We start from the raw sequence: 23,994 nt of genomic DNA on the forward strand, positions 1-23,994 counted from the left end.
ATGCCATCAGCCCTGTATCCCAATTCTGTCTCCTAATAGCTGTTTGTCTTTAAGCAAGTTATGGCTCCTTTAAAAAGGAATATTTACTACGTGCTATCTACTCTGTGCTATATGCACTTTCATGCGTTATCTCATTTAATACTCTTTGAGGTAGATACTATTATCATCCCCATTTTAAATGTAAGAATATTCTCAAGCTCAGTCTCAGAAAAAAATACCCACAAGGGGGTTGTGAGGCAAGGGGCCTTACTTACCAATCACAGTTCACTGCATCATGTGGGCATTGAGGAAATAGAGCTATTATCACTACAAACCCCAGAGATGATACGTGCCAAATAATTGAACCATTACAGTATGCAGAAAAATTAAGTCAGTAAATAAATATCACTTGGCTGGCTTTCTTCATTTTTATGACCTTTTAAAATTCTCTCATTACCTTAGTATTGTTTTCAGGCAGGTCTAGAAAGAAATATCAAAGGATACTCTGGTTTCTGTATTTTCCTACTCACCTATAAACAGAATTTTACCAAACTGGACATGAGAGAGCTGTCAAGGACAGAACCACAGTCTCAGGAAGGCCACTAGTTGTCCAAATCCTTTCCCTCATTTTTCCCTGTATTTGCCTCTTGTGTACCCCTTGGCAGCTTAGAAGGTAGCTGTGTTTTCCTATTTGTCTTCCTCAAATGATTAAAAATCTTTTCAAATCTCAAATGAACATTTTTGCTCAAAACTTTCTATTTCAGTAAGTTTAAAACCTAGAAGTGCCTGAACTTCTGAAATATACTATATATCTAAACCTCCAAAGACCTTTTTTTCATGTATTTTTAGTTTTTCCTTTCTCTGAAATAATTAAAAAACCAGAAGATGCCAATAATATTAGTTCTTATTCCTACTGAGCAGACTGGAAGTTTATTATATTGCTAGTCAGAGTAAGAGAATGGTAAATAAAAATAATGGTAGGAGGACAGAGTAATACATTATTTGGTAAAGGGACATGAAAATCAAGTACATTGTATATTGATAAATTAAAATTAAAAATAAATAAAAGGAATTATAAAAAATTATAAAAAGGAAGAAGTAGGAAGTGATAGAAAAGAGAAATAAAAAATAAGAAGGAAAATCTAACTCAGAGGCCATCTCCTCTATGAAACCCAGACCTTCCCAAGGAGAATTAACAACTACTTGTTCAAGGCTCCCGGTATCTTTTTCTTTTTTTCTTTTCATTTTGCTAATTTTGTTCCTAGTGTATCGTATACTAGTTGCCCATGTATCTTTCTTCTCTTATCATGAGTACCTTGAGGTCAAGAATCATGTCACAATCATCTTTGTAAAATCAGTGCACGTTCATATTCAATAAATAAGTACAGAATTGGAATGGAAAGTCCAACTAACAGGAGTGATTGAATATTACAAATGCCACAAAACGGTTGCTTGCACCCTACCACGTGCTTTTTCAACAGCTTGCTTTGTTTACTCAGACTCTGGGAACCTGTCTTAAGGTTTGCATGTTGTGGTACGACTCACATAAATTGATTTCTGTGGTTCTTATCTCAAGTTGCTACAAATCCTGCCTCTTACTCAGGACTGTCCATCAACAAGACTCATTAAGCCTCCATCGGGTGAGGACTAGGTAAGAGGCTGAAAAGGAGGTGGAGCAGACCCGATCCCCTCTTTAGGAAGCTCACAATTTAAGATGGTTAAGGGAAGATATTAAAACGTCCGTGAAATACACATACTAATACTTTGAGTAGGAAATCTGTTTTGGTTTTTTTTTTTCTCCTTTATTCTGTAGTCTATGTAAAATTTTATTCTCATTTGCTATCCTCCAAAAATTCCTTGAATTATCTATTCCCCAATCTCTCCCTTGCTACTTCCCCACCCATATGCTTTCAAACATCTCTAATCTGGTCACTATTTAAAAAGGAATGTGGGTGGGGGTAGCTGGTTAGCTCAGTTGGTCAGAGCTGGTGCTGACAAAAAAGAAGGCGTGGAACTGCATCATTGTCACAGATGTGAATTATACCCCAAAATGATTTTTCAATGGGCAGGAATGAGTCTCTGCCACAATAATAATCCCTATCAGGGGGAGCTCAAGGAGTAATAGTTCCTGATAGCACTACAATGGAGTGATATCATTTTAGTATTAATTAGAAGTTAGAAATTGGTTTCTAATATTTAGCTTCATTTAGAACTGACTATTGAGTAATACTAAATACAAGGCTTGTTTAGAAAGTGAAGAGGTTAATATGAAATGTAAAAGCTCTAATTTCCTAAGAATCAAAAAAGATTTTTCAAAAAGCACATTTTCAAACTCTTCCTTTGTTCTTTCCAAAGCCAAAGATAAGAATATTTGCTTCAAGTCTTTGAACTCTGAGCTGACCTTCATCCAGTAGTCTATATTCCTATTTAACTATATTATCATATTCCTAAATCCTATTCACATTTATATATAGATATATATTTTTTTTTTTCTTTTCTTTCTTTTTTTCTTTTTTAAATAGGGGGCAAGAACATCTCTCTTAAGACATTCAGCCAGCCCCAGTAGAGGAGGCCATGGGATTTCAGAATAAAATAAAGAAAGGAAAAACCCATCCTCCTACCCACACCGTGTATGGAGACACTTACATTGAAGTCGTACAACACACCAAAGTTGGCTGCCGATGCCTCTTCAGCTCTGGGAACTGTTTTCCTAGGTAAGCTGCCATATGGCAAACCCCAGAGATACTAGATGGAGAAGCAAAGAAAGCAGTTAACAATTGGGAATAAAATCTGAGCCACATGTGATGACAAATGGTTTTATTTAAAAGCGCTTCTGAAAATTTTTTATGGGGCTTTTCAGGGCTCCATGTGGGGTCTCATTTTCGGGGAATTGACTACTAAATCCAGAGTTTAGAACAAAAGGAATGCTAAGGACCCAATTCTCTGAGTTCGGGGGACTACCAGCCATTGGGCCAACCACATTCCCCAGCAGGCTTGCTGAGAAACCCCACTACCACCACCACCTCCAAACTGGTCTGATTTAGAGGAGGTCTGGAGAGGAGAGAGGTAGCCTTTGGGCACATTGCGATGTTCAACAAAATCTTACTACCCACATCTTCATATGCGAATACTCCTTAGGGATGGGTGCAAAGGGAGACTCTCTCCCTCATGTCAAGGAAGAGAGAACTCAAGAAATCATGTACTTTGAGGGTGTGTACAAGGAAGAAATGCTTGTACCTGATTATAGTATTTGCCTTATCACTAATTTGGGGTTGCTGCCCTGAATTTGTGCAACCAAATTGGGAGAGAAGCACATTAGGGGAGAACAGTATTGGGGAGCAGTCAACCAGTGAGAGGAAGAAGGGGGTCATAGGGAGGTGCCTTGGTGAGGACTTGGAAAAGTACCCCTCTAGCCTCACGGCTTGCCAAGAAGATGCTGCTTCTTATGCGAGATGGAAACCTCCCTCCCCTGGGGCTGGGGGACAGAAGATGAGTGAGGTTTTACTGAAAAAGGGCTGGGAAAGGGCTCAAAATCATCCCCTGCTGACTCCCTCTGCACAAGCTGCATCTTCCACCCTTCGACCCCTCTGGCTTCTTGGATTGAACAGAATAGAAGGTGAGTTCTACACAAACTGTCTCACCCCAAAGTTGCAGACATAGGGGAGATTAAGGTCCCAGGCTTGCCCAGGGACACAGGCGCTTGGGGAAAAGAGACACATGCTGCAGAAGAATGTTGTGCGAGGCAGCTGGGTGGACAGAGCCTAAAAATACAGCCCTGTTGCCAGGAGATGCCTAGTCCTGGCCTCTGGTGGCCCTGGGAAGTCAGCATGCAGGGCACCCATCCTCTTTTGCTCTTTTGCTACAGTTGGTAATCACTGCCCAGACGACAGGATATCCCTCAGCATCTAACACAAACCTACAAAAATACATCCAAAGACAATATGCTTCCTGGCTCCTGGAATGTGTCCAGACGAACACACATTCACCCTATCCACTACATGATAGATACTCTGTCATTTCACACAATCTGAATGGATTAGCCACAGCCTTTCATTTCCTCCACAGGGAGGCAGCATAGTGCGGGCGAAAGAGGAGCCAGCGATAGAGTGGAGGAGTTTTAGGTTTCCTTGGAGAAATGAGCAAAAACAAAGTTGGGGTTAATTTGAAATAGATTAAATATGCACATTCTGCTGCACTGCCTGACAGTTTTCACCTAGGAGGTAACTATACAGGTCTTCCACCTTTTCTGTGAGCCAGACAGCCTGAGAAGCCCCAGAATGATGTCAGGGGTTGTAAAACTAGTAGATTAGACAGCAAATTTGGGGAACAAAAGATAGAATCATGTTTCCAAGTCCCAGATCAACTGAATAAAGAAAAAAAAAAAACCCAAAACCCACCCTGAGATTGTAGGTAAGTCACACAAGCATTATATGACTTCATTTCCACATGTTCTAAATGGGGGAAGAAAAACTCTTCTACAGTCTACCTAGTAAACTTGTTGTGAGCCTCAGTAAGTAAAGAAAGTGAACGTGCTTTGTACTTTGAAAAGTTAACACCTGTTTGTGAAGGTACAGCACTATTATTGTTATTATTATTATGATAATGAGGGGCTTGGTATGGAAACTGGCACTGATTTGAAGCTACAGCTACGGGGGATAAAAAGTCGCTCAAAACACTACATTTTGGCTCTTGCCAATGCTGCATTGAACAAACCGGCTTTGAAATATTGATACCAAAAGGCCTTTTCTAGAGTAAATAAAACCTAACCCAACTTTTATAAGGTAAACATCCAAACAGGTCAGAGTCACTCATCCTTCATATGGGTAAAGGCCCCAAACTTAATCTGACTTTTTGACATTAGCTGACCCCTTCCCCACAGCAGATCAGGGTTTTGTCTTCTTTTTCAATCTGCTGCCTCTATCTGTTTTACTTTCTAACTTTGATTCTAAAAGACCCCACTGCAGTGAGTGCATGTATGTGCGTGTGTGTGTGTGTGTGCATGTGCGTGTGCATGTGCATGTGTGTATGTGCGTGTGCGTGTGTGTGTGTGTGAGTGTACCTGGGTTATCTTACTGTATATCTGGAAGAAAAATTAGCTCATTTTATGTCTCTTCAATATAGAAAAGCCAAATGCTTTGAGTTGTATTAAGGAGCATTTCTTTTAAAGCGAACTTGGAAAAATAAATAAATACAACTCACAAGGTGTCAAAACCTTCTTCTTGAACAATAGTTTTTAATACGTGGACACAGGAACCACTTTAAGAATCTGACAGAAACCATGAACCTTTCCACATAAAAATACACATTTAAACATATGCTCGACATTTTATATATGCTTTCAGGAGGCTCACATACCCTTTGGAGCAAGGATTAGGACCTTTGGTCCATGGGCACCATTTCCAAGGCTAATCTTGACACAAGTCCTATGATTCTAAGAAATGAATGTAGCCAATTATCTTATAGAAGAGATTAAAGCTCTTCTAGGAGAGTGACCACATGAGAAACTTTTCAGCATGTTTTATAAACTGGAAGTCAGATCTCACCTCTGGCAACATGATGAGGCTGAATGTCAGGATAAAGAGAACCATATTTACTCCATACATCCATCTCAAGAAGAGGAAGTATGAGGCCACTGATGAGCCAAACTGACCTATGACAAAAAATAAAGTAAAAAGGTTGAAGGAGAGGTCTAAACGAAACAAATAAAAGTTCTATCTTGGTGGCCCTCTGATGGAGTTTGGATTATCGTCCTCCCAAAACTCATGCAGAAATCCGATCCCCAAAGTGGCAGTGTTGGGAGCTGTTTGAGCCATGGAAGTGGATCCCTCATGAATGGATTAATGCTCTCCTGGGGGTGGGAGTAGTCAGTGAGTTCTCACTCTATTAGTTCCCACGAGAGCTGGTTGTTTAAAAGGCCCTCAGCACCTCCTCTCTCTCTCTCTTGCTTCCTCTCACCATGTGATCTGCTTGTACCCACCTGCTGCCTGCTGCTGTCTGCTGTGAATAAAAGCAGCCTGAGGCCCACACCAGATGTAGCTGTCCCAGAATTGTGAGCCAAATAAACCTCTGTTCTTTATAAATTACCCAGTTATAGATATTCTATTATAGTAACAAGAATGGACTAATACACCCTCCAAAATAAATCTGTCAATTGCAACACACTGGTTCTTTTCACATTTACCTTTCTTCTTTCTCTATTCGGGAGGAGAAATCTCAGTCATAATAGAAATGTTCCCTGTCATGTAGAATGAAGAACCTATGTAGAATGTAGTTGTGTAGATTGTGACCTACCCCTTCCGAGTCCATTCAAGGGAAAGCTACCTTTTACTTAGCAACTTTGATTGCTGTCTGCAAAGCCTATTTTAGCCCTTGACTTGACACGTAAGTGAGCAAATATATGTCAGGTGGTAACTACAGCGTCAGCCAGTAGTTAGCTGTCATTACAGTGATAATTCCGTCCCTACCCCTTTTCTTAGGCAAACAATGCTTTTCTTTTTTTTTTTTTTTTTTTTTTTTTTTTTTAAATTTTATTTTGTCGATATACATTGTAGCTGATTAATGCTCCCCATCACCAAAACCTCCCTCCCTTCTCCCTCCCCCCTCCCCCCAACAATGTCCTTTCTGTTTGCTTGTTGTATCAACTTCAAATAATTGTTGTTGTTATATTTTCTTCCCCCCCCCCCGGTTTGTGTGTGTGTGTGTGTGTGTGTGTGTGTGAATTTATATATTAATTTTTAGCTCCCTCCAATAAGTGAGAACATGTGGTATTTCTCTTTCTGTGCCTGACTTGTTTCACTTAATATAATTCTCTCAAGGTCCATCCATGTTGTTGCAAATGGCAGTATTTCATTCGTTTTTATAGCTGAGTAGTATTCCATTGTGTAGATGTACCACATTTTCCGTATCCACTCATCTGATGATGGGCATTTGGGCTGGTTCCAACTCTTGGCTATTGTAAAGAGTGCTGCGATGAACATTGGGGAACAGGTATACCTTCGACTTGATGATTTCCATTCCTCTGGGTATATTCCCAACAGTGGGATGGCTGGGTCGTATGGTAGATCTATTTGCAATTGTTTGAGGAACCTCCATACCATTTTCCATAGAGGCTGCACCATTTTGCAGTCCCACCAACAATGTATGAGAGTTCCTTTTTCTCCGCAGCCTCGCCAGCATTTATCGTTCATAGTCTTTTGGATTTTAGCCATCCTAACTGGGGTTAGATGGTATCTCAATGTGGTTTTGATTTGCATTTCCCGGATGCTGAGTGATGTTGAGCATTTTTTCATATGTCTGTTGGCCATTTGGATATCTTCCTTAGAGAAATGCCTACTTAGCTCTTTTGCCCATTTTTTAATTGGGTTGCTTGTTTTCTTCTTGTAAAGTTGTTTGAGTTCCTTATATATTCTGGATATTAATCCTTTGTCAGATGTATATTTTGCAAATATTTTCTCCCACTCTGTTGGTTGTCTTTTAACTCTTTTAATTGTTTCTTTTGCTGTGCAGAAGCTATTTAGTTTGATATAATCCCATTTGTTTATTTTTCCTTTGGTTGCCCGTGCTTTTGGGGTCGTATTCATGAAGTCTGTGCCCAGTCCTATTTCCTGAAGTGTTTCCCCTATGTTTTCTTTAAGAAGTTTTATTGTCTCAGGGTGTATATTTAAATCCTTAATCCATTTTGAGTTGATTTTAGTATACGGTGAGAGGTATGGATCTAGTTTCATTCTCCTGCATATCGATATCCAGTTTTCCCAGCACCACTTGCTGAAGAGGCAGTCCCTTCCCCAGTGAATAGGCTTGGTGCCTTTGTCAAAGATCAGATGGCAGTAAGTGTGTGGGTTGATTTCTGGATTCTCTATTCTATTCCATTGGTCAGTGTGTCTGTTTTTATGCCAGTACCATACTGTTTTGGTTATTATAGCTTTGTAGTATAGCTTAAAGTCAGGTAGTGTTATGCCTCCAGCTTTATTTTTTTTGCTGAGCATTGCTTTGGCTATTCGTGGTCTTTTATTGTTCCATATAAATGTCTGAATAGTTTTTTCCATTTCTGAGAAAAATGTCTTTGGAATTTTGATGGGGATTGCATTGAATTTGTATATCACTTTGGGTAGTATGGACATTTTCACTATGTTGATTCTTCCAATCCAAGAGCATGGAATATCTTTCCATCTTCTTGTATCCTCTCTAATTTCTCTCAGCAGTGGTTTGTAGTTCTCATTATAGAGATTTTTCACCTCCTTGGTTAACTCAATTCCTAAGTATTTTATTTTTTTGGTGGCTATTGTAAATGGGCAGGCTTTCTTGATTTCTCGTTCTGCATGTTCACTATTGGAGAAAAGAAATGCTACTGATTTTTGTGTGTTGATTTTGTATCCTGCTACTGTGCTAAAATCATTTATCAATTCCAACAGTTTTTTTGTAGAGGTTTTAGGCTGTTCGATATATAGGATCATGTCATCTGCAAACAGGGACAGTTTGACTTCATCTTTTCCAATCTGGATGCCCTTTATTTCCTTCTCTTCTCTGATTGCTCTGGCTAGTACTTCCAACACTATGTTGAATAGGAGTGGTGAGAGTGGGCATCCTTGTCTAGTGCCTGTTCTTAAAGGAAAAGCTTTCAGCTTTTCCCCATTCAGGATGATATTGGCAGTGGGTTTGGCATATATGGCTTTAATTATGTTGAGATACTTTCCCTCTATACCTAACTTATAGAGGGTCTTTGTCATGAACGAGTGCTGAACTTTATCAAATGCTTTTTCAGCATCTATAGAGATGATCATATGGTCCTTGTGTTTGAGTTTATTAATATGGTGTATCACATTTATTGATTTGCGTATGTTGAACCAACCTTGCATCCCTGGGATGAATCCCACTTGATCGTGATGAATAATTTTTCGTATGTGTTGCTGTATTCTGTTTGCTAGTATTTTAGTGAGGATTTTTGCATCTATATTCATCAAGGATATCGGCCTGTAGTTTTCTTTTTTGGTTATATCTTTACCTGGTTTTGGTATCAGGATGATGTTTGCTTCATAGAATGAGTTTGGGAGATTTGCGTCCGTTTCAATCTTTTGGAATAGTTTGTAAAGAATCGGTGTCAATTCCTGTTTGAATGTTTGGTAAAATTCTGCTGTGAATCCATCTGGTCCTGGGCTTTTCTTTGTTGGGAGCCTTCTGATAACAGCTTCAATCTCCTTTATTGTTATTGGTCTGTTCAAATTTTCTACGTCTTCACGGTTCAGTTTTGGGAGCTTGTGTGTGTCCAGAAATTTATCCATTTCCTCCAGATTTTCAAATTTGTTGGCGTATAGTTGTTTATAGTAGTCTCGAATGATTCCTTGTATTTCAGATGAATCAGTTGTAATATCGCCTTTTTCATTTCTAATTTTTGTTATTTGAGTCTTCTCTCTTCTTTTTTTTGTTAGCCAAGCTAATGGTTTGTCAATTTTATTTATCTTTTCAAAAAACCAACTTTTTGATTCGTTGATCTTTTGAATTGTTTTTTGGTTTTCAATTTCATTCAGTTCTGCTCTGATCTTAATGATTTCTTTCCGTCTGCTAACTTTAGGATTGGATTGTTCTTGTTTTTCTAGTTCTTTAAGGTGAAGTGTTAGGTTGTTCACTTGCCATCTTTCCATTCTTCTGAAGTGAGCATTTAATGCAATAAATTTTCCCCTCAATACTGCTTTTGCAGTATCCCACAGGTTTTGGTATGATGTATCATTGTTTTCATTAGTTTCAATAAACTTTTTGATTTCCTGCTTGATTTCTTCTTGGACCCATATGTCATTAAGTAGAATGCTGTTTAATTTCCATGTGTTTGTATAGTTTCCAGAGTTTTGTTTGTTATTAATTTCTAGTTTTAATCCATTGTGGTCTGAGAAGATACATGGGATAATTCCAATTTTTTTGAATTTATTGAGACTTGATTTGTGACCTAATATGTGATCTATCCTGGAGAATGATCCATGTGCTGATGAGAAGAATGAATATTCTGAGGTTGTTGGGTGGAATGTTCTGTAGATATCTGCCAATTCCAATTGGTCTAGAGTCTTGTTTAGATCTTGTGTTTCTCTACTGATTCTTTGCCTAGATGATCTGTCTAATATTGACAGTGGAGTGTTCAGGTCCCCTGCTATTATGGTATTAGTGTCTATTTCCTTCTTTAGGTCTAATAGAGTTTGTTTTATAAATCTGGGTGCTCCAAAATTGGGTGCGTACATATTTATGATTGTTATGTCTTCTTGATGGATCAGTCCTTTTATCATTAAGTAGTGTCCCTCATTGTCTCTTTTTATGGTTTTTAGTTTAAAGTCTATTTTGTCAGATATAAGAATAGCCACTCCAGCTCGTTTTTCTTTTCTGTTTGCATGGTAAATCTTTTTCCATCCTTTCACTCTTAGTCTGTGTGAATCTTTATGGGTGAGGTGGGTCTCTTGTAGGCAGCATATAGTTGAGTCCTGCTTTTTGATCCAGTCAGCCAGTCTGTGTCTTTTAATTGGGGAATTTAAGCCTTTAACATTAAGAGTTGTTATTGAAAGGTGTTGATTTATTCCTAGCATTTTATTGGTTGTTTGGTTGTCTTAGGTGTCTTTTGTTCCTTGCTTTCTGATTTACTGTTTGGTTTCTTTGTTTGTTGGTTCCTTAGGTTGTAGATAGTGTTTTTGTTAGCTTGTTTTCTCTTCATGAATGCCATTTTTATTGTACTAGCGGGTTTAGATTTTTCTTAGGTTTTTATGGCAGTGGTAGTTATTTTTCAGGAACCAAACCCAGTACTCCCTTGAGGATTTCTTGTAAGGGTGGTCTTGTGGTAGTGAACTCCCGCAGTTTTTGTTTGTCTGAGAAATATACTATTTGCCCCTCATTTCGGAAGGATAGCCTTGCAGGGTAGAGTATTCTTGGCTGGCAATCTTTGTCTTTTAGTATTTTGAAAATATCATCCCATTCCTTTCTAGCTTTTAGGGTTTGTGATGAAAAGTCTGATGTTAACCTGATTGGGGCTCCCTTATAGGTGATTTGACGCTTCTCTCTTGCAGCTTTTAAGATTCTCTCTTTGTCTCTGAGTTTTGCCAATTTGACTATGACATGTCTTGGAGAAGGCCTTTTTGGGTTGAATACGTTTGGAGATCGTTGAGCTTCCTGGATCTGAAGATCTGTGATTTTTCCTATACCTGGGAAGTTTTCTGCCACTATTTTGTTGAATATGTTTTCAATGGAATCTCCATTTTCCTCCCCTTCTGGAATACCCATGACTCGGATATTTGAGCGCTTGAGGTTGTCTGATATCTCTCTCAGATTTTCTTCCATGTCCTTGATTCTTTTTTCTTTCTTTTTGTCTGCTTGTGTTATTTCAAACAGCCCATCTTCAAGTTCAGAGGTTCTCTCTTCAACTTCGACAAGCCTGCTGCTTAAACTCTCCGTTGTGTTTTTTATTTCGCTGAATAACTTCTTCAGTTCAGCAAGTTCTGCTACATTTTTTTTCAGGAAATTGATTTCCTTGTATATTTCCTCTTTCAGATCCTGTATACTTTTCCTCATTTCATCATGATGTCTAGCTGAGTTTTCTTGTATCTCATTCAGTTTCCTTAGAATTATCACTCGAAATTCCTTGTCAGTTATTTCAAGGGCTTCTTGTTCTATAGGATCTAGAGTATGAGATTTATTAACTTTTGGTAGTGTACTTTCTTGATTTTTTGTATTTCTGGTGTCTTTTTTTTGGTGTTTATTCATTGTGGCAGGGGGTTTCACAGTCCACCGGTTTAAGACTAATGACTAACTAGGATGTTGCTGTGGTTGACAATTTGGTATGGCTCCCGCCGTGACTGCTCAGTTGGCCTCTAGTGTCTTGTGTGTGTGGTTGCCTCGGGTCTTGGGCTTCTCCGGGGAGCCACCTTTCTGGTCAGCTTGTACTGTGCTGGGCTGGTGGATCACGTACCACAGGGTGTGTGATCTCTGTTGAGCTTTCACTTTCTGTACAGGACTTCTCCCCGTTCCGTGTGCTCTGGCCCAGGCTGTTAGATCGTGCAGTGGCGACCCCACCGGGTGTGTGGTTCCTGTCGAGTCTCCGCCTCCCTGGCCGCACGTCTCCCCCCTCTGTGCACACTGTGCTGGGCTGGGGCGTGTCTTCTGCACCCCTCGTCTATCAGCTGGGCCTTCAAGACCCTGCTCAGCACCGCCTCGCCCAGGAAGTCTACCAGGTTTCTGCTAGGCACAGACGACCGGTCTCTCTGGGTGCCTTTGTAGCACTGTGTAGATCTTTCTCGGGTCTTGTTCACCTTTGTATCCCCCCGGTATAAACCGAGTCTAGTGCCCGCCTGCAGCCTGCTCTCCGGCAGGTTCAAGCGGACCTGGGAACTCTCCTACCACACTATTCCCAACCAGAAATTCGTTAGGCTTTTTTCCAAACTGGTGGTCGCAGAGATGGTATCTGCCTCCCAGTAACAGGAAGTTTACCGGGGCGGAGTCCAGGGTGTGGTGGAGTGACAGTCGGCCCGCCCGTACTTCCTAGCCCTCCCAAAACTGGTCGGGACACCCCCTCCACCAGCCCCGCCAGAGAACCGCGGAGGGAGTGGGAGCGGAGGCCCCCGCGCCAGGCCAAGCAAGTGGGAGGGCTCAGTGATGGCCGAGCAGGGCGGAGCTGCCCGCACCTGGGAAAATGGAGGCAGCACCGGGGCGGTGAGTGGCCTGGTGGTGCAGGCGGAAACCGCGTGGGCATCCACCCCCCCGAACAGAGATGTGCCAGGGATCACTCACAGTGCTGTGCCAGGTCGAGCGCTCGCTCTGTCTCTGGTTTGTTGCCTTCCGTGTTCTCGGCGCTGCCGCCTCGGGCTGTTCAGTCGCGGCGCCGCTCGGGCGCTCCCAGGAATCTTCTTTAATGCCGGCCTGAAACCTCGAATCCTGAATAGGGCAGCTGGCCGCCTTCTTCAGCGCGGCCCCGGTCTCCGGGATCCTGGCTGCATCCACAGCAGCCCTGGCGCCGTGTTCCCTGTTTCAAGACTCACTTTTGCAGCTAAGAATCAGTTCTTTTCCTGCTCCACACTTCAAAGCTGTTGCCTGTAAATGAGGCAGCCTCTCCTGCCGGGGGCAAAGTGGCGTTGAGCCCCCACGACCGGCCAGCAGCAGCAGTCCTCCCTTAAGAGATGGCCAGAGGCAGGTCCACAAGTTTCCCGGCTGCCTGAGGCCCAGTGGCCACCTTTTCCACCTCAGCTACTCCGCGCCAGCCGCCGCAGCCGCCGCAGCCGCCGCCATCTTGAAAACCCCTCTCCAAACAATGCTTTTCTCAAAGAAGTTTACAACCTCTCTTATGGATGGTTATCCTATAGGCCGTCCTGTGCTGTTTGCCCTCATTACTGGTATTTTACAGGGGCAGTGTAGAAGGTGAAAGTCATTCATTCACTATGCACTTCTTTACTAAGTATCTTCTGCCAGGAATTCATCTTAGACACAGAACACAATGTCACAGACAGGGTGTCCACTCTAATAAAACTTACATCTTAATGAGGAGTAGACATCAAGTAGGCAAGACACCTATGTATCAGGGTGTTTCAAAAAGTTCGTGGAAAAATTGAATCAAAAGATAATACAACTTTTCCAAGAACTTTTTGAAGTACCCTCATATGTATATCTCTTTATATTCATCTATTATAATAATGATAGCCAGATAGAGGCAAGGTAAAGTACTGAGAGGGGTTGCTTTAGACAGGCTTGTCGAGGAAGACCCATCAGAGAAAGTGACATTTGAGCAGAGATCCAAAGTTTGAGGAAGAGCAGCTCAAGCAGAAGAAAGATCAAGAATGAAAGTCCTGAGAGAAGCGAGAGCTTGGAGCAATTGAGGAACAAATCTAAGCACAATGAGTGAGGGAAAGTGGTGACAGATGAGGATGAAGAAAGGCCAAACCACATGGTAAAGGGCCTCGTCAGGCCAGGTGAGAAGTGAGGATTGTAGGTAAAATGTGATGAGAAGCCATCAACAGGTGTTAAGCAGCGGGGCTGGAAGGAGGGGCCAACACTCATGACTTTTCAAAAAACCACTTCAAGTTTAGAGAATGCACTGGGAGGCAATAGGCAAGAATCGTCTGTCGACTCGCTCCTGCCCCAAACAGTGAAAAGTCAAGAGATCTGTCCACGTCTTACTGACTGAGAAAAAAAACAGCATTCTCTTAAAGTACTGAGTGGAAGAAAAAAAAGAGAAATCTGAAGTCTCAGGTTGAGATTTCATAGACTTACAAAAACCAAAGTTTCTTGCATGATCACTAAGGCTCGGCATCAAGTTGGTAGTTTTCCCAATCTTCCCAAAGATCATTTCCAGTTGTCCAAGAAAAAAAAAACAATGAACAGCCCCAGGCACCCCTTACATCAGCTACTTTGTTCTTCCTCATTCAGCAAAACACCTCCAGGGACCACTGCTTTTCTCGAGACCTCTGGCTTTGAAACGTCACCAGTGGGGAAACTGATTACAAGAGAAGGAAGGTTCACATGGAGCAAATTCCAGCCTCTTCTTTCCGAGATGAGGCTGCCCTCACATGAGAGGAATACCTCTATTTCTGGACCTTAGTCTATTCTTCAGCTTCCTTTTACTCATTCCCTAACACAGTGGTGTTTGTTGTTGTTGTTGTTTTAAGAAATTTACAAGGTCAATCTCCCAATGGACATTTTGGAAGAAATCAATGATTCTGAAGTCTGAGTGTTTGGTTTTCTTTAAGCTCAAAAGAGAAACTTGGATTCATTTCACATTGTACAGGGGTGTAGAGTTCCATAACATGTACAGATATACGAGAGTACTTTAGAAAGTTTGGGGAAAAATGAAATTAAAAGACAATACAAATTTTTCCACAAGTGTTTTGAAGACCCCTCATACAAGCCCCCCAGATGCTGTAATCAGGTGCACTGGTCCGTCTGCAGAAATCCTGAAGCACATCTGCCCCTCCCAGGACATCTGATCATCCGCCTGGCTCCCAGTGATTTCATATCGTTTCATGGCCCTTATGTTTGTTCTCTGGTGACGACTATCCGACGGCTGTTCAGCCAGTTTCACTCATCATGTTTTATTAAAGGTAGTGGACTTCCAGCTTGTTAGTCATTACAGTTACTCATTTACTGGAAGAGAACATCCGTTTCTAGGTATCCAGGGTAAGATTTTCCCTGGAAACACATGTGAGACACTCTGGTAGATAGTCCCAAGCACAGGACACTAACCCACCCCTCCCTCCCTTCCTCCTTCCTTTTCTTCCTTCCTTCCTTCTTTCCTTCCTTCCTTCCTTCCTTCCTTCCTTCTTTTAGTTTTGCTCTTCTAATTATCACCACAGCCCACCCTCTCCCAGCCTTCACACATAACCCCTGTCAAATGAGTTTCATGAGTACAGGGTATAAATAAATATACCTAAATGCAAAAGAGAAAAACAAATTAAGATATCTCAGAAAGTACTCCCTCCTCCAACATACACATACTCATTACGTATTAAATATACTTTAGAGTCTAAAGCTTCCAAACGCCAGTGTTTGGACTTGAAAGTGGCTTCACAACTATTGTATATGAAGGTACATTCTTTACAGAATCCTAAGTGTAAAGAAAATGAATTTCAGGCAGACATATTTCATCAAAACTTGATGTACTGATTATAAGAAAGACCCAAACACAGGTTGAACAGATTAAGAAATCCAGAAGACAATTTTTCTTCTATGGCAGAAGGAAAGCACCATAACACAACAAACAAAGACCATAAAGGAGACAAAATCAATCACCTGATTGACATCAAAGCTCCATAGGACCTTTCCCTGTCTCAACACAAAAATGAAAAGGAAGAACAATCCCTTCTTCACCCACACTTATTCTAGTGGTTCTATCCTACTAGAGGATGTTAACTAAAGCTGGTGTTGACTATAAAGAAAATCCCTAGTATAGTGTGGCTGCAAATATAAATGAAAAGAGCAGTCATTTCCACATACTTAGTCTCTTAGATAAAATTGATTTATTCTTGTAAGAAAAAAATGGGTAATAATAATAATATCTAACATAACTTAATGATCAATTATGTGCACTAAGAATTTAACCAGCATTGAGCATTCCCCCTCTCACACAGAAGGCAGTAGCACCACAACAACCAGGATCTCCATACCACTTCCATGGAGGTGGTCCACAATAGCCACCACCACAACTTCTACCACCGCAAGGACGGCTTGCCACCACAGTAGTAGCCATGACCACTGTGCGGACTGCTTGCTGCACATTTGACTGCATTGACACAAAAATTACCAGAGGAGCCTGGAAAAAGAGGAGGAAGTCTTTCTCCTCAAAGTCCACTCCATAGTAATAGAAGAAGCAATTGATCTACCAGATGATGAGAAATCAATGTCGAGACACTAGAAATAAAAAAAAAAAAAAAGAAAAGAAAATATGACATTGCCAAAAGAATATAATACATCTCAAATACAAGAACTTACAGAACAGGAAACCCTTGAAATGAATGAAAAGGAATTCTGAGTAATGATCTTAAAGAAACTCAAAGAGGTAAGAGAAGACTTAGACAACAAGTGAAATGAGAAAAAATATACAGGATACAAAGGAGGAAATTCACAAAGAGTCTAATACTTTAAAAAAGAATGTAGCAGAACTCCTGGAACTGAAGGATTAATTCAGTGCAATAAAAAACACAACCGAGAGCTTAAACAGCAGATGATAGATAACAAGCAGACAAATACAAGCATGTCTAAATAGGAAAAGACCAATTAAATGACCTGCTATATGAGTACAATGTAAATGCCACTATGTTAGGTGAGGATATAAACCACAGACTTTTCAAACTAGTCTAGGGATAGGGAATTAAATGTGACAAATTTGATTTGTATTTTCTGGAGCCTTTGGTCCAACAGAGAAACATGGAGTCTAAACTCTGTCTCTGTATTGCCTATCTGAAGCTATTTCCAGTTGGAAAGATAGGTCTATCACATTATCATTTTGATGCTGTAATCTACTATTAGGAAAAAGTAGATTTTGATTCTGAGAAATCTCCAGCTTGAAAGACATTCAATTATTTAATCTACGGTTTCAACAGTAATGTTGGTGTCATAGTGCATATAAATTATATTCCCGGGGCTACAGGCATGTAGCTTCTTCAGCAAAATATGCAATGCAGTGTGGCTAATAAGGTATAGTATGAGGGTAAGCCTGGAGTTTTAGGCATTTAGGCATGACACCTTTTCAATGCTAATATGACAGTAAAACCTCATGGCATTGCCAGGCAATGTAAACTTCACAGCATACTCTGTGGCAGGAATTATCAAATCTGTTTTTTAAGTGATAAAAAAGGTGGGAATCATCAGGTGAGTACCTGGTCCCCACTAGCAAAGGGATCCAGGTCTTACTGGAATCAAGAAGGAAACAGCACGAGTTTTAGATTCTGACTTGAGTTTCACCTGGTTCTGCCAATTATTAAACAGAGCTTTGAGAAACTCAATGAAGGCTGATAACTTGGGACTCTTAAAACCACATTTAAAAAATATTTGCTCAGTATTTATTTAGAGATTGATCAGAGAGTGAGGCAAAGTGGATTAGAAAAACTACTTGGCATGGAGCGCAACTGTTCCTGTTTTGAACATGCCACTTAGAATGATCCATAATCATCTTCATTAGTTATTTGCTTCTATTTTATGACCTGTCTTCCCTTCCCAACCATACACATATTAACACATTTGTATGTAAGATAAATGAGAGTGCAGTCTTTGCCTGGAAACATACCTAGGATACGACAGGCATTCAGTGAGTATTTGCTCAATTAATCAGTAATGTCAAGTTTACTCTAAAGATTAAATGAGATATTATATTTTAGATGATTTTGACATTCAAAAGGAATATAATAATATTTCTAAAGCTTCTGTAAGATTAAATGGTCATTTCTTTAAGGAAAAAAAGCATTTGTTAGTTCTGTAATTAAATGTATGTTTTATAAATAGGGTACATACTTAACCATCTTTACTCTGAGCAACTATGAGAAGGTAATTGTACAAGCCTTACTTGGTATAAATCTGCTTTCAATTTAAATGTTTCAATAATTTATCACTCAAAAGTATAAGGTAAAGAATTTTATGTCTATGTATACATCTAAGAATGATCATAACATAAATCATGGAGTGTTAGGCTGGAAATGACCTCCTACAGCAACTGGTCAACCCCCCAGATTTTGTGGAAACAGAGGGCCAGAGATGGAAAAAGACTGCCAAACTTTTAGGAAGCCAGTAGGGAGCAAAAAAGCCTCAGCACTTAGAAAACTGATTCCACATCACATTTTTTTCCCGCTTTTCATTCAATTCAGCTTCAAAGACTGTCATGGATACAGCTTTCTCTATATCTGGCAAGGTAGATTCTATGAGATTGTTAATCCAACCTAATTTCTCTACTAATATATCTTAGATAGGTTTCATACTTTTCAACTAATACAATAGCCCAAAAGCATATAGTTTACTTATGATTATCATTAAAATTTTAGTACATTCAGTATCTTATACAATACGAAATATATAATTAAATAAATAACACACTAGAAAGTAAATACATGAGAATATAGGGTAACTATCAAGGAAAGCTATTGCTGCTTATCCTGGCATTGGCCTGGTAGAATCCTATCTAAAAAACTGGTGCCAAACATTTAAAAAGAAAAAGCTTATAAAATCTTCCTCAAAAAGCAGCATGCCACATGGAAAGGTATAAGCTTTGAACTAAGATAGACTTTGCCTTTTATACCTCAACTTGGTTACTAACTAATTCTGGAATAGTTATTTAACAATAACCATAAAATAGGAAGGTTAATGTGCACATTGCAGGCACTTTGGAGATTAAATAAAATGTTTGTAGAGTGTCTGACTCATGGTGGCACTCAGTAAATGGTGGTTGTGGTGATTGCTGGTGAAATAGAAAGTAAGGGTCAATTCTTCACAACGGAGGCAATGCACCATCAACAGCGAAGAAGTCAGAACGATCTAACCGAATCATAAATTATATAGGAAAAGAAAAATAACCCACATTTGCTTAAATTGTTCAGCTTGGCTGTTCCAAATTTCCTGGAGGAAGAGGAGAAAAGAGAAGACAACTGAAGGTATTACTGAGCAGCATTCAATCTGGTTTTTCCACAGTGACACTCGTGATGGATGGTCATTCCTGTCTGCAATCTCTGGCAATAGAAATAATTCCATCTGTTTCTATCCCACTCAAGACAGATAATTAGAACACAAATGAGCATGGCATTATTATTAAGATAGGCTAGAACTCACTCTAATATGCTTTCAAAATAAATAATTTTCTAGTTCATGTATTTTAGCTAAACTACAAATTTCTTGGGATACACCTTATGATGGATCAATATTTAACCCCATCATTTCATAAACTAGCACAGTATGGCCCAGATGGATTAAATGACTGGCTCAAAGTCAAACAGCTAATCTGTAGCAAAGCAAGGACCAAATCCAGAGTTCTTCCACATATATGTGTCAGGATCTTAATGTTCCAAATGGCCTTCTGTTCCTCAGTGCCTTTCAAGGTACCATGCTTCAGTTGTACAGTTGAAACTTAAGGTTCCATGATGTCTGCTCTTTTTTGACATGTCTAAACTCCTGCTTCTATTTCCTAGAAAGGTAGACATTTGAAAAGTTAATCTGTCATTTTATTCAACACGTAAATATTAAGTGTCAAGTGGGGCCCAGGAGTGAACAAAACAAAATCTCTGCTTCCATGTCTATCGAGAGAAATGAGCATAAAATAAAATAAAATAAGTTTGTTAAAAAATTAATTTAAAAATATAGTATTATAGATAGTGTTAAGTGTTAAGGAGAAAAATAAAGCAAGAAAGGAATGGCACATGCAATATGTGGGAGGAGGTGCAATTAATAAACTGATGTGTTTTAATTTATTGCCACCTAATAATTGCCATTTAATAATGAGAGACAGAGGACTGAGGGACAGCCGCTCCTAAAATGTGCCCAATCGTGTCAGTGAAATATTCATCAGCTGCGTTATCTCCCGATGGCATCTCCATTTCAATTACATGACTCAACATTTAACCAGCAGGAAAACCTGCCTCTGATCTGCAGAGGCACAGATGAAAACCACTTCTTAGTCAAAACCCTGAGAAACCAGAATATGGAAAGACTGTGCTCAAAATTGTTTCAAATGTTATCTTGTTTTCTTTATTTTATTTTGTTTTTTTTAAAGATGACTGGTAAGGGGATCTTAACCCTTGACTTGGTGGTGTCAGCACCACACTCTCCCGAGTGAGCTAACCGGCCATCCCTATATAAGGATCCGAACCCATGGCCTTGGTGTTATCAGCACCACACTCTCCCAAGTGAGCCACAGGCTGGCCCTTGTTTTCTTTATATTATCTATTATTATTTTTTAAAAATTATTTACTATTTTATTTATAACATTTTAAAATTATTTTCCTTATTCTGAGCTTAGAGCACTGCACTAAGTAGGTTTGATTGGATATATTCTCTCACCTTTGTTGTACATTATTTCACAAAATGAAGGCACAATATGAATATCCAGACAGCAATTTCCTAGATGACTATTGTTGATTCTACTAAAGAGGTTGGAAAATGAGATTTTAAGACTTCCTCACTCTTTTTAAACATTGTTCATTTTGATTGTTGTCTAACATTCATTCAATGTCATGTTCATTGCCAAAATAAAATCTCTACCTTCCTAGAAATATGACTCAATGTCATTGTCCACAGTACTGACTTTGCTGTGTAGGAGAGAAAACCAAGTCAGAATGTTTTGGTCTAAGGAAGGATATAAGAGAGGGGTCTCCAGTGCTGACCGTGGTAAGTGTTAGCAAATCTTCACAGTGACCAAAGAAGCCATAAGAAATGCTTTTGTTTGGCTGGGGGTGTGTTTTTAATCTTCCCAAGAATTTAGAAACTGAGAAAGGCATCTGATAAGCTTAGGAGACATTTATCTAGGACAACTTTTCCCATCCAATGAGATCCAAAGAGAACTTACTTTCGATCGCCTTGATTTTATTTTCCCATGGGACACAAGCAGCTTTGAAGTTCTCGAAATCACGGAGGAATTTTACCCATTTCTGAAAAGGAAAGCAGGTACAACAGGAAATCCCATCCTCTTGGTTTGTCAAGATGTTTGTCCCCCACCCAAAAACATCACCAGGCAACAAGCTTGGAAAGATCTCTCTGGCACCAAATACTGCTTCTTGTAAAAAGGGAAAACAGGAGGTTTCACTTGCTTCCCTATTTCCTACCACCCCCAGGCAAACTTAATGCAAAAACTGTTTATTCACCCCCTGTTTTGGGGAAAATATTCTTACCACCAAAAAGATCTGTTTATTCTACCAGACAATAAGAGAGCAGGGACTGAATTAACACATATTAAGTGACTGGCACACAGTATATGCTTAATTAATATCCATTGCATGAAGGAATTAATGAAATCTGAATAAGAAATAGTTGCTCTTTTGAAAAGCTTCTGGTCTAGTAGAGTGGATTGTATATAAACAGGTAATTTCAACACAGGATGGCATGGGACACTTCATTCTGGTAGAGGCAGAGCAATCAGCTAAATGGAAAGGCATGACGTCATAGGAAAGGAAAGAAAAAAATCATGTTAATTTTACAAAAGGTCTTCCTTCCATTTCACTCCTCTGTGTTGGCTCATCCATGGTCAAGGGGACCACTAGGAAGAGTGGAAACAGATAAATAACTTTGCATGTGCACATTATGGTGGGATAATGAGGTGTGAACAGGCGCATAGAGTCTAAATAACAGTATAAAACAAGTCTGAAGTTCAAAAGATTCCCCAGAACTAGAACAGCCCAAATGTCCATCAACAAAAGAATGAATAGATAAAGTGTAGCATTTTTATATGACGGAATACAACACATCAATAAAAATGAACAATACCTCCCACAGTAACATGGATGTGTCTCACGAACATAATATTACATCAAAAACCCAGAAACAAAAGCATAAGTATTATGATTCTATTTATTTAAACCACAAAAACAGATAAAACTAATCTATTATGTCTGTGTGTGCATGAAAATTAAGATATATGAACTTTATTTATGAAACTTCACTTTTAGGGGAATACATGTAGCTTACAGTTGGTATAAATTTTGTAAAGAGGAGATAATAATACCTATGCAGTTACTTTACTGTGAGAACTAAACATAACTTTATAGAAGGATTCAATTCAGTGCTTGGCACATAATAAGTGCTAAATAAATGTTAGTTGCTTTTCTATTTTCTTCAAAAATCTATATTTATATCAGTATATCATTTTTTTAAAATTTCTATCCAATGTATAGTCAATGTTCCTGGTGGAGAAAAGCTATATGGCCCTGCAGCTTGTGGACATTTTGAGAAAATGTCCTTGACCTTTTGAGAAAGAGACCTTGTCCAGAATGCCGTACCTCTCAGAGAACGAAATGAAAAGAACATAATCTTTTATTTTTGGAAGTGATAAAATCATACGAATAAGTCTTTTGCCATAAATCAATGTTTCCCAACTTATTTTTTGTTTGAACTCTTCTAATGACAAGTTTTTTCCTGACCCCTTCTCCCCACAAACTTTAATACCACGAAAATACTGTGCATGTACTATATGGGTATCTGTGCTTTATACATACAAAGTGTAAGAATTTTTTTACCCCCTCAGAGTAGAACCAATGTTCTCCCCGTTGAGGGCAATATGGCATAAACCAGACTGAATTATAAAAATACTTACCTTGGCCATCATCATCTTAAATGCAAACCACCGTTTTCCTTTTCCTTTCCCAAGTGCACCTTCATTTTCGTTCACAAATTTTTTTGCTTCTCTGAGAAAATAAAACAAAATAAGGGGTAGGTGGAGGTGGGTTGAGATTAATAGAATATAGAAGTCTGCTGTCTTATTTCTTCTAGGCTCTCTAGACCCTTAACCAGTGAACCTAAGCTGTATTTTATAACCTAGAGACTTTTAATGCATGGTTAAGTTTTTAATTCTGGCCATGAAGTGTAAGATATTTTAGTCTTACTCCACTGGAATCATCAAAAAGCAAGAAATTTATGCTAAGTGTCAAAATAGAGAACGCTAGATCTCATTTCTACCACATATAAAATTGAATCTGAAGTTTACAACAGATTCTGGCAATCAGAATGCTTTTTAAAAAATACTTTCTTTTCTTCTTTTTTAAGAATTCCTTTAAAACAAGAAAAGAGTAGAGAGTTTAGGACAAACTGACATAGAACATACCTACTGACCTGGCCTTTAATCCCATAAAAGCAATTATGACTTAAAACAGAAAAATCAAACTATAAAGCAAATTGAGTACAGGAAAGAGAGGAAAGGAAAGAAATACTTTTGGCTTCATATACAGAAAGGGCTTTAAATTTAAACTTTAACATTATTCCCAAATATTTGTACATTTATGGTAGTTACATGAGTATCTATGTGCGTGTGTTAGAAACATTAATTCATCAAAATGAACAATGTGAACATGTATATATAAATACATACTACAATGTCTGTAACCTTGTTTTGTCATTGTTATGAAGTGAATGTTTCTCTTCACCTCTTAAGGGCTGAAGAGCATATTACCTATGTGATGGAGAGCAGCCTCTGTTGTGATAAGAACAGATAACCCAAATGGAGATTTTGATTCCACAGGTGTAGCTTTGTTGTCAGTTTAAATGGCCCCTGGAATGTGTGGTTTTACAGGCAAGACCCTTCAACACATGACTATAAATAAACTTTTTACTAACACATGAAGTGAACCTTAAAAAATGAAAGGTCAGTAAAGGATTTTTTTTTTTTTTTGTAAGATGTTCCTTAATATCAGTGCTAAGCTCAGGATTTTGTAATACACAGCAATCAAAAAACAACATGTACCTGCTGCTGTAACCAGTCCTAGGAGTGATGCCTCATTGTTCACCTGTGTATGTTCACACATCCATTTTCCAGCACAAAAACACAAGCACAATGGTGGAGATTCTCTTCAGACATCAAATAGAATCCCCAAATCAGTTCCT

General features: G+C 39.2%; 1 protein-coding gene across 1 annotated transcript in view; it reads right to left on the reverse strand.

The window, feature by feature from the left end:
- TMC1 (transmembrane channel like 1) overlaps positions 1–23,994 on the reverse strand; it is a 188,278-nt gene that overhangs the window by 71,230 nt on the left and 93,054 nt on the right. Inside the window, exons 5-8 of the mRNA XM_063080407.1 lie at positions 22,712–22,802; positions 20,972–21,053; positions 5,523–5,629; positions 2,626–2,724 (exon numbers count right to left, since the gene is read on the reverse strand). Of these exons, the coding sequence (XP_062936477.1) occupies positions 2,626–2,724; positions 5,523–5,629; positions 20,972–21,053; positions 22,712–22,802 (379 nt within the window). The remainder of the gene's footprint in view (positions 1–2,625; positions 2,725–5,522; positions 5,630–20,971; positions 21,054–22,711; positions 22,803–23,994) is intronic.

Source organism: Cynocephalus volans, chromosome 16, assembly GCF_027409185.1.
Source record: "Cynocephalus volans isolate mCynVol1 chromosome 16, mCynVol1.pri, whole genome shotgun sequence".
Classification (NCBI taxonomy): Eukaryota; Metazoa; Chordata; class Mammalia; order Dermoptera; family Cynocephalidae; genus Cynocephalus; species Cynocephalus volans.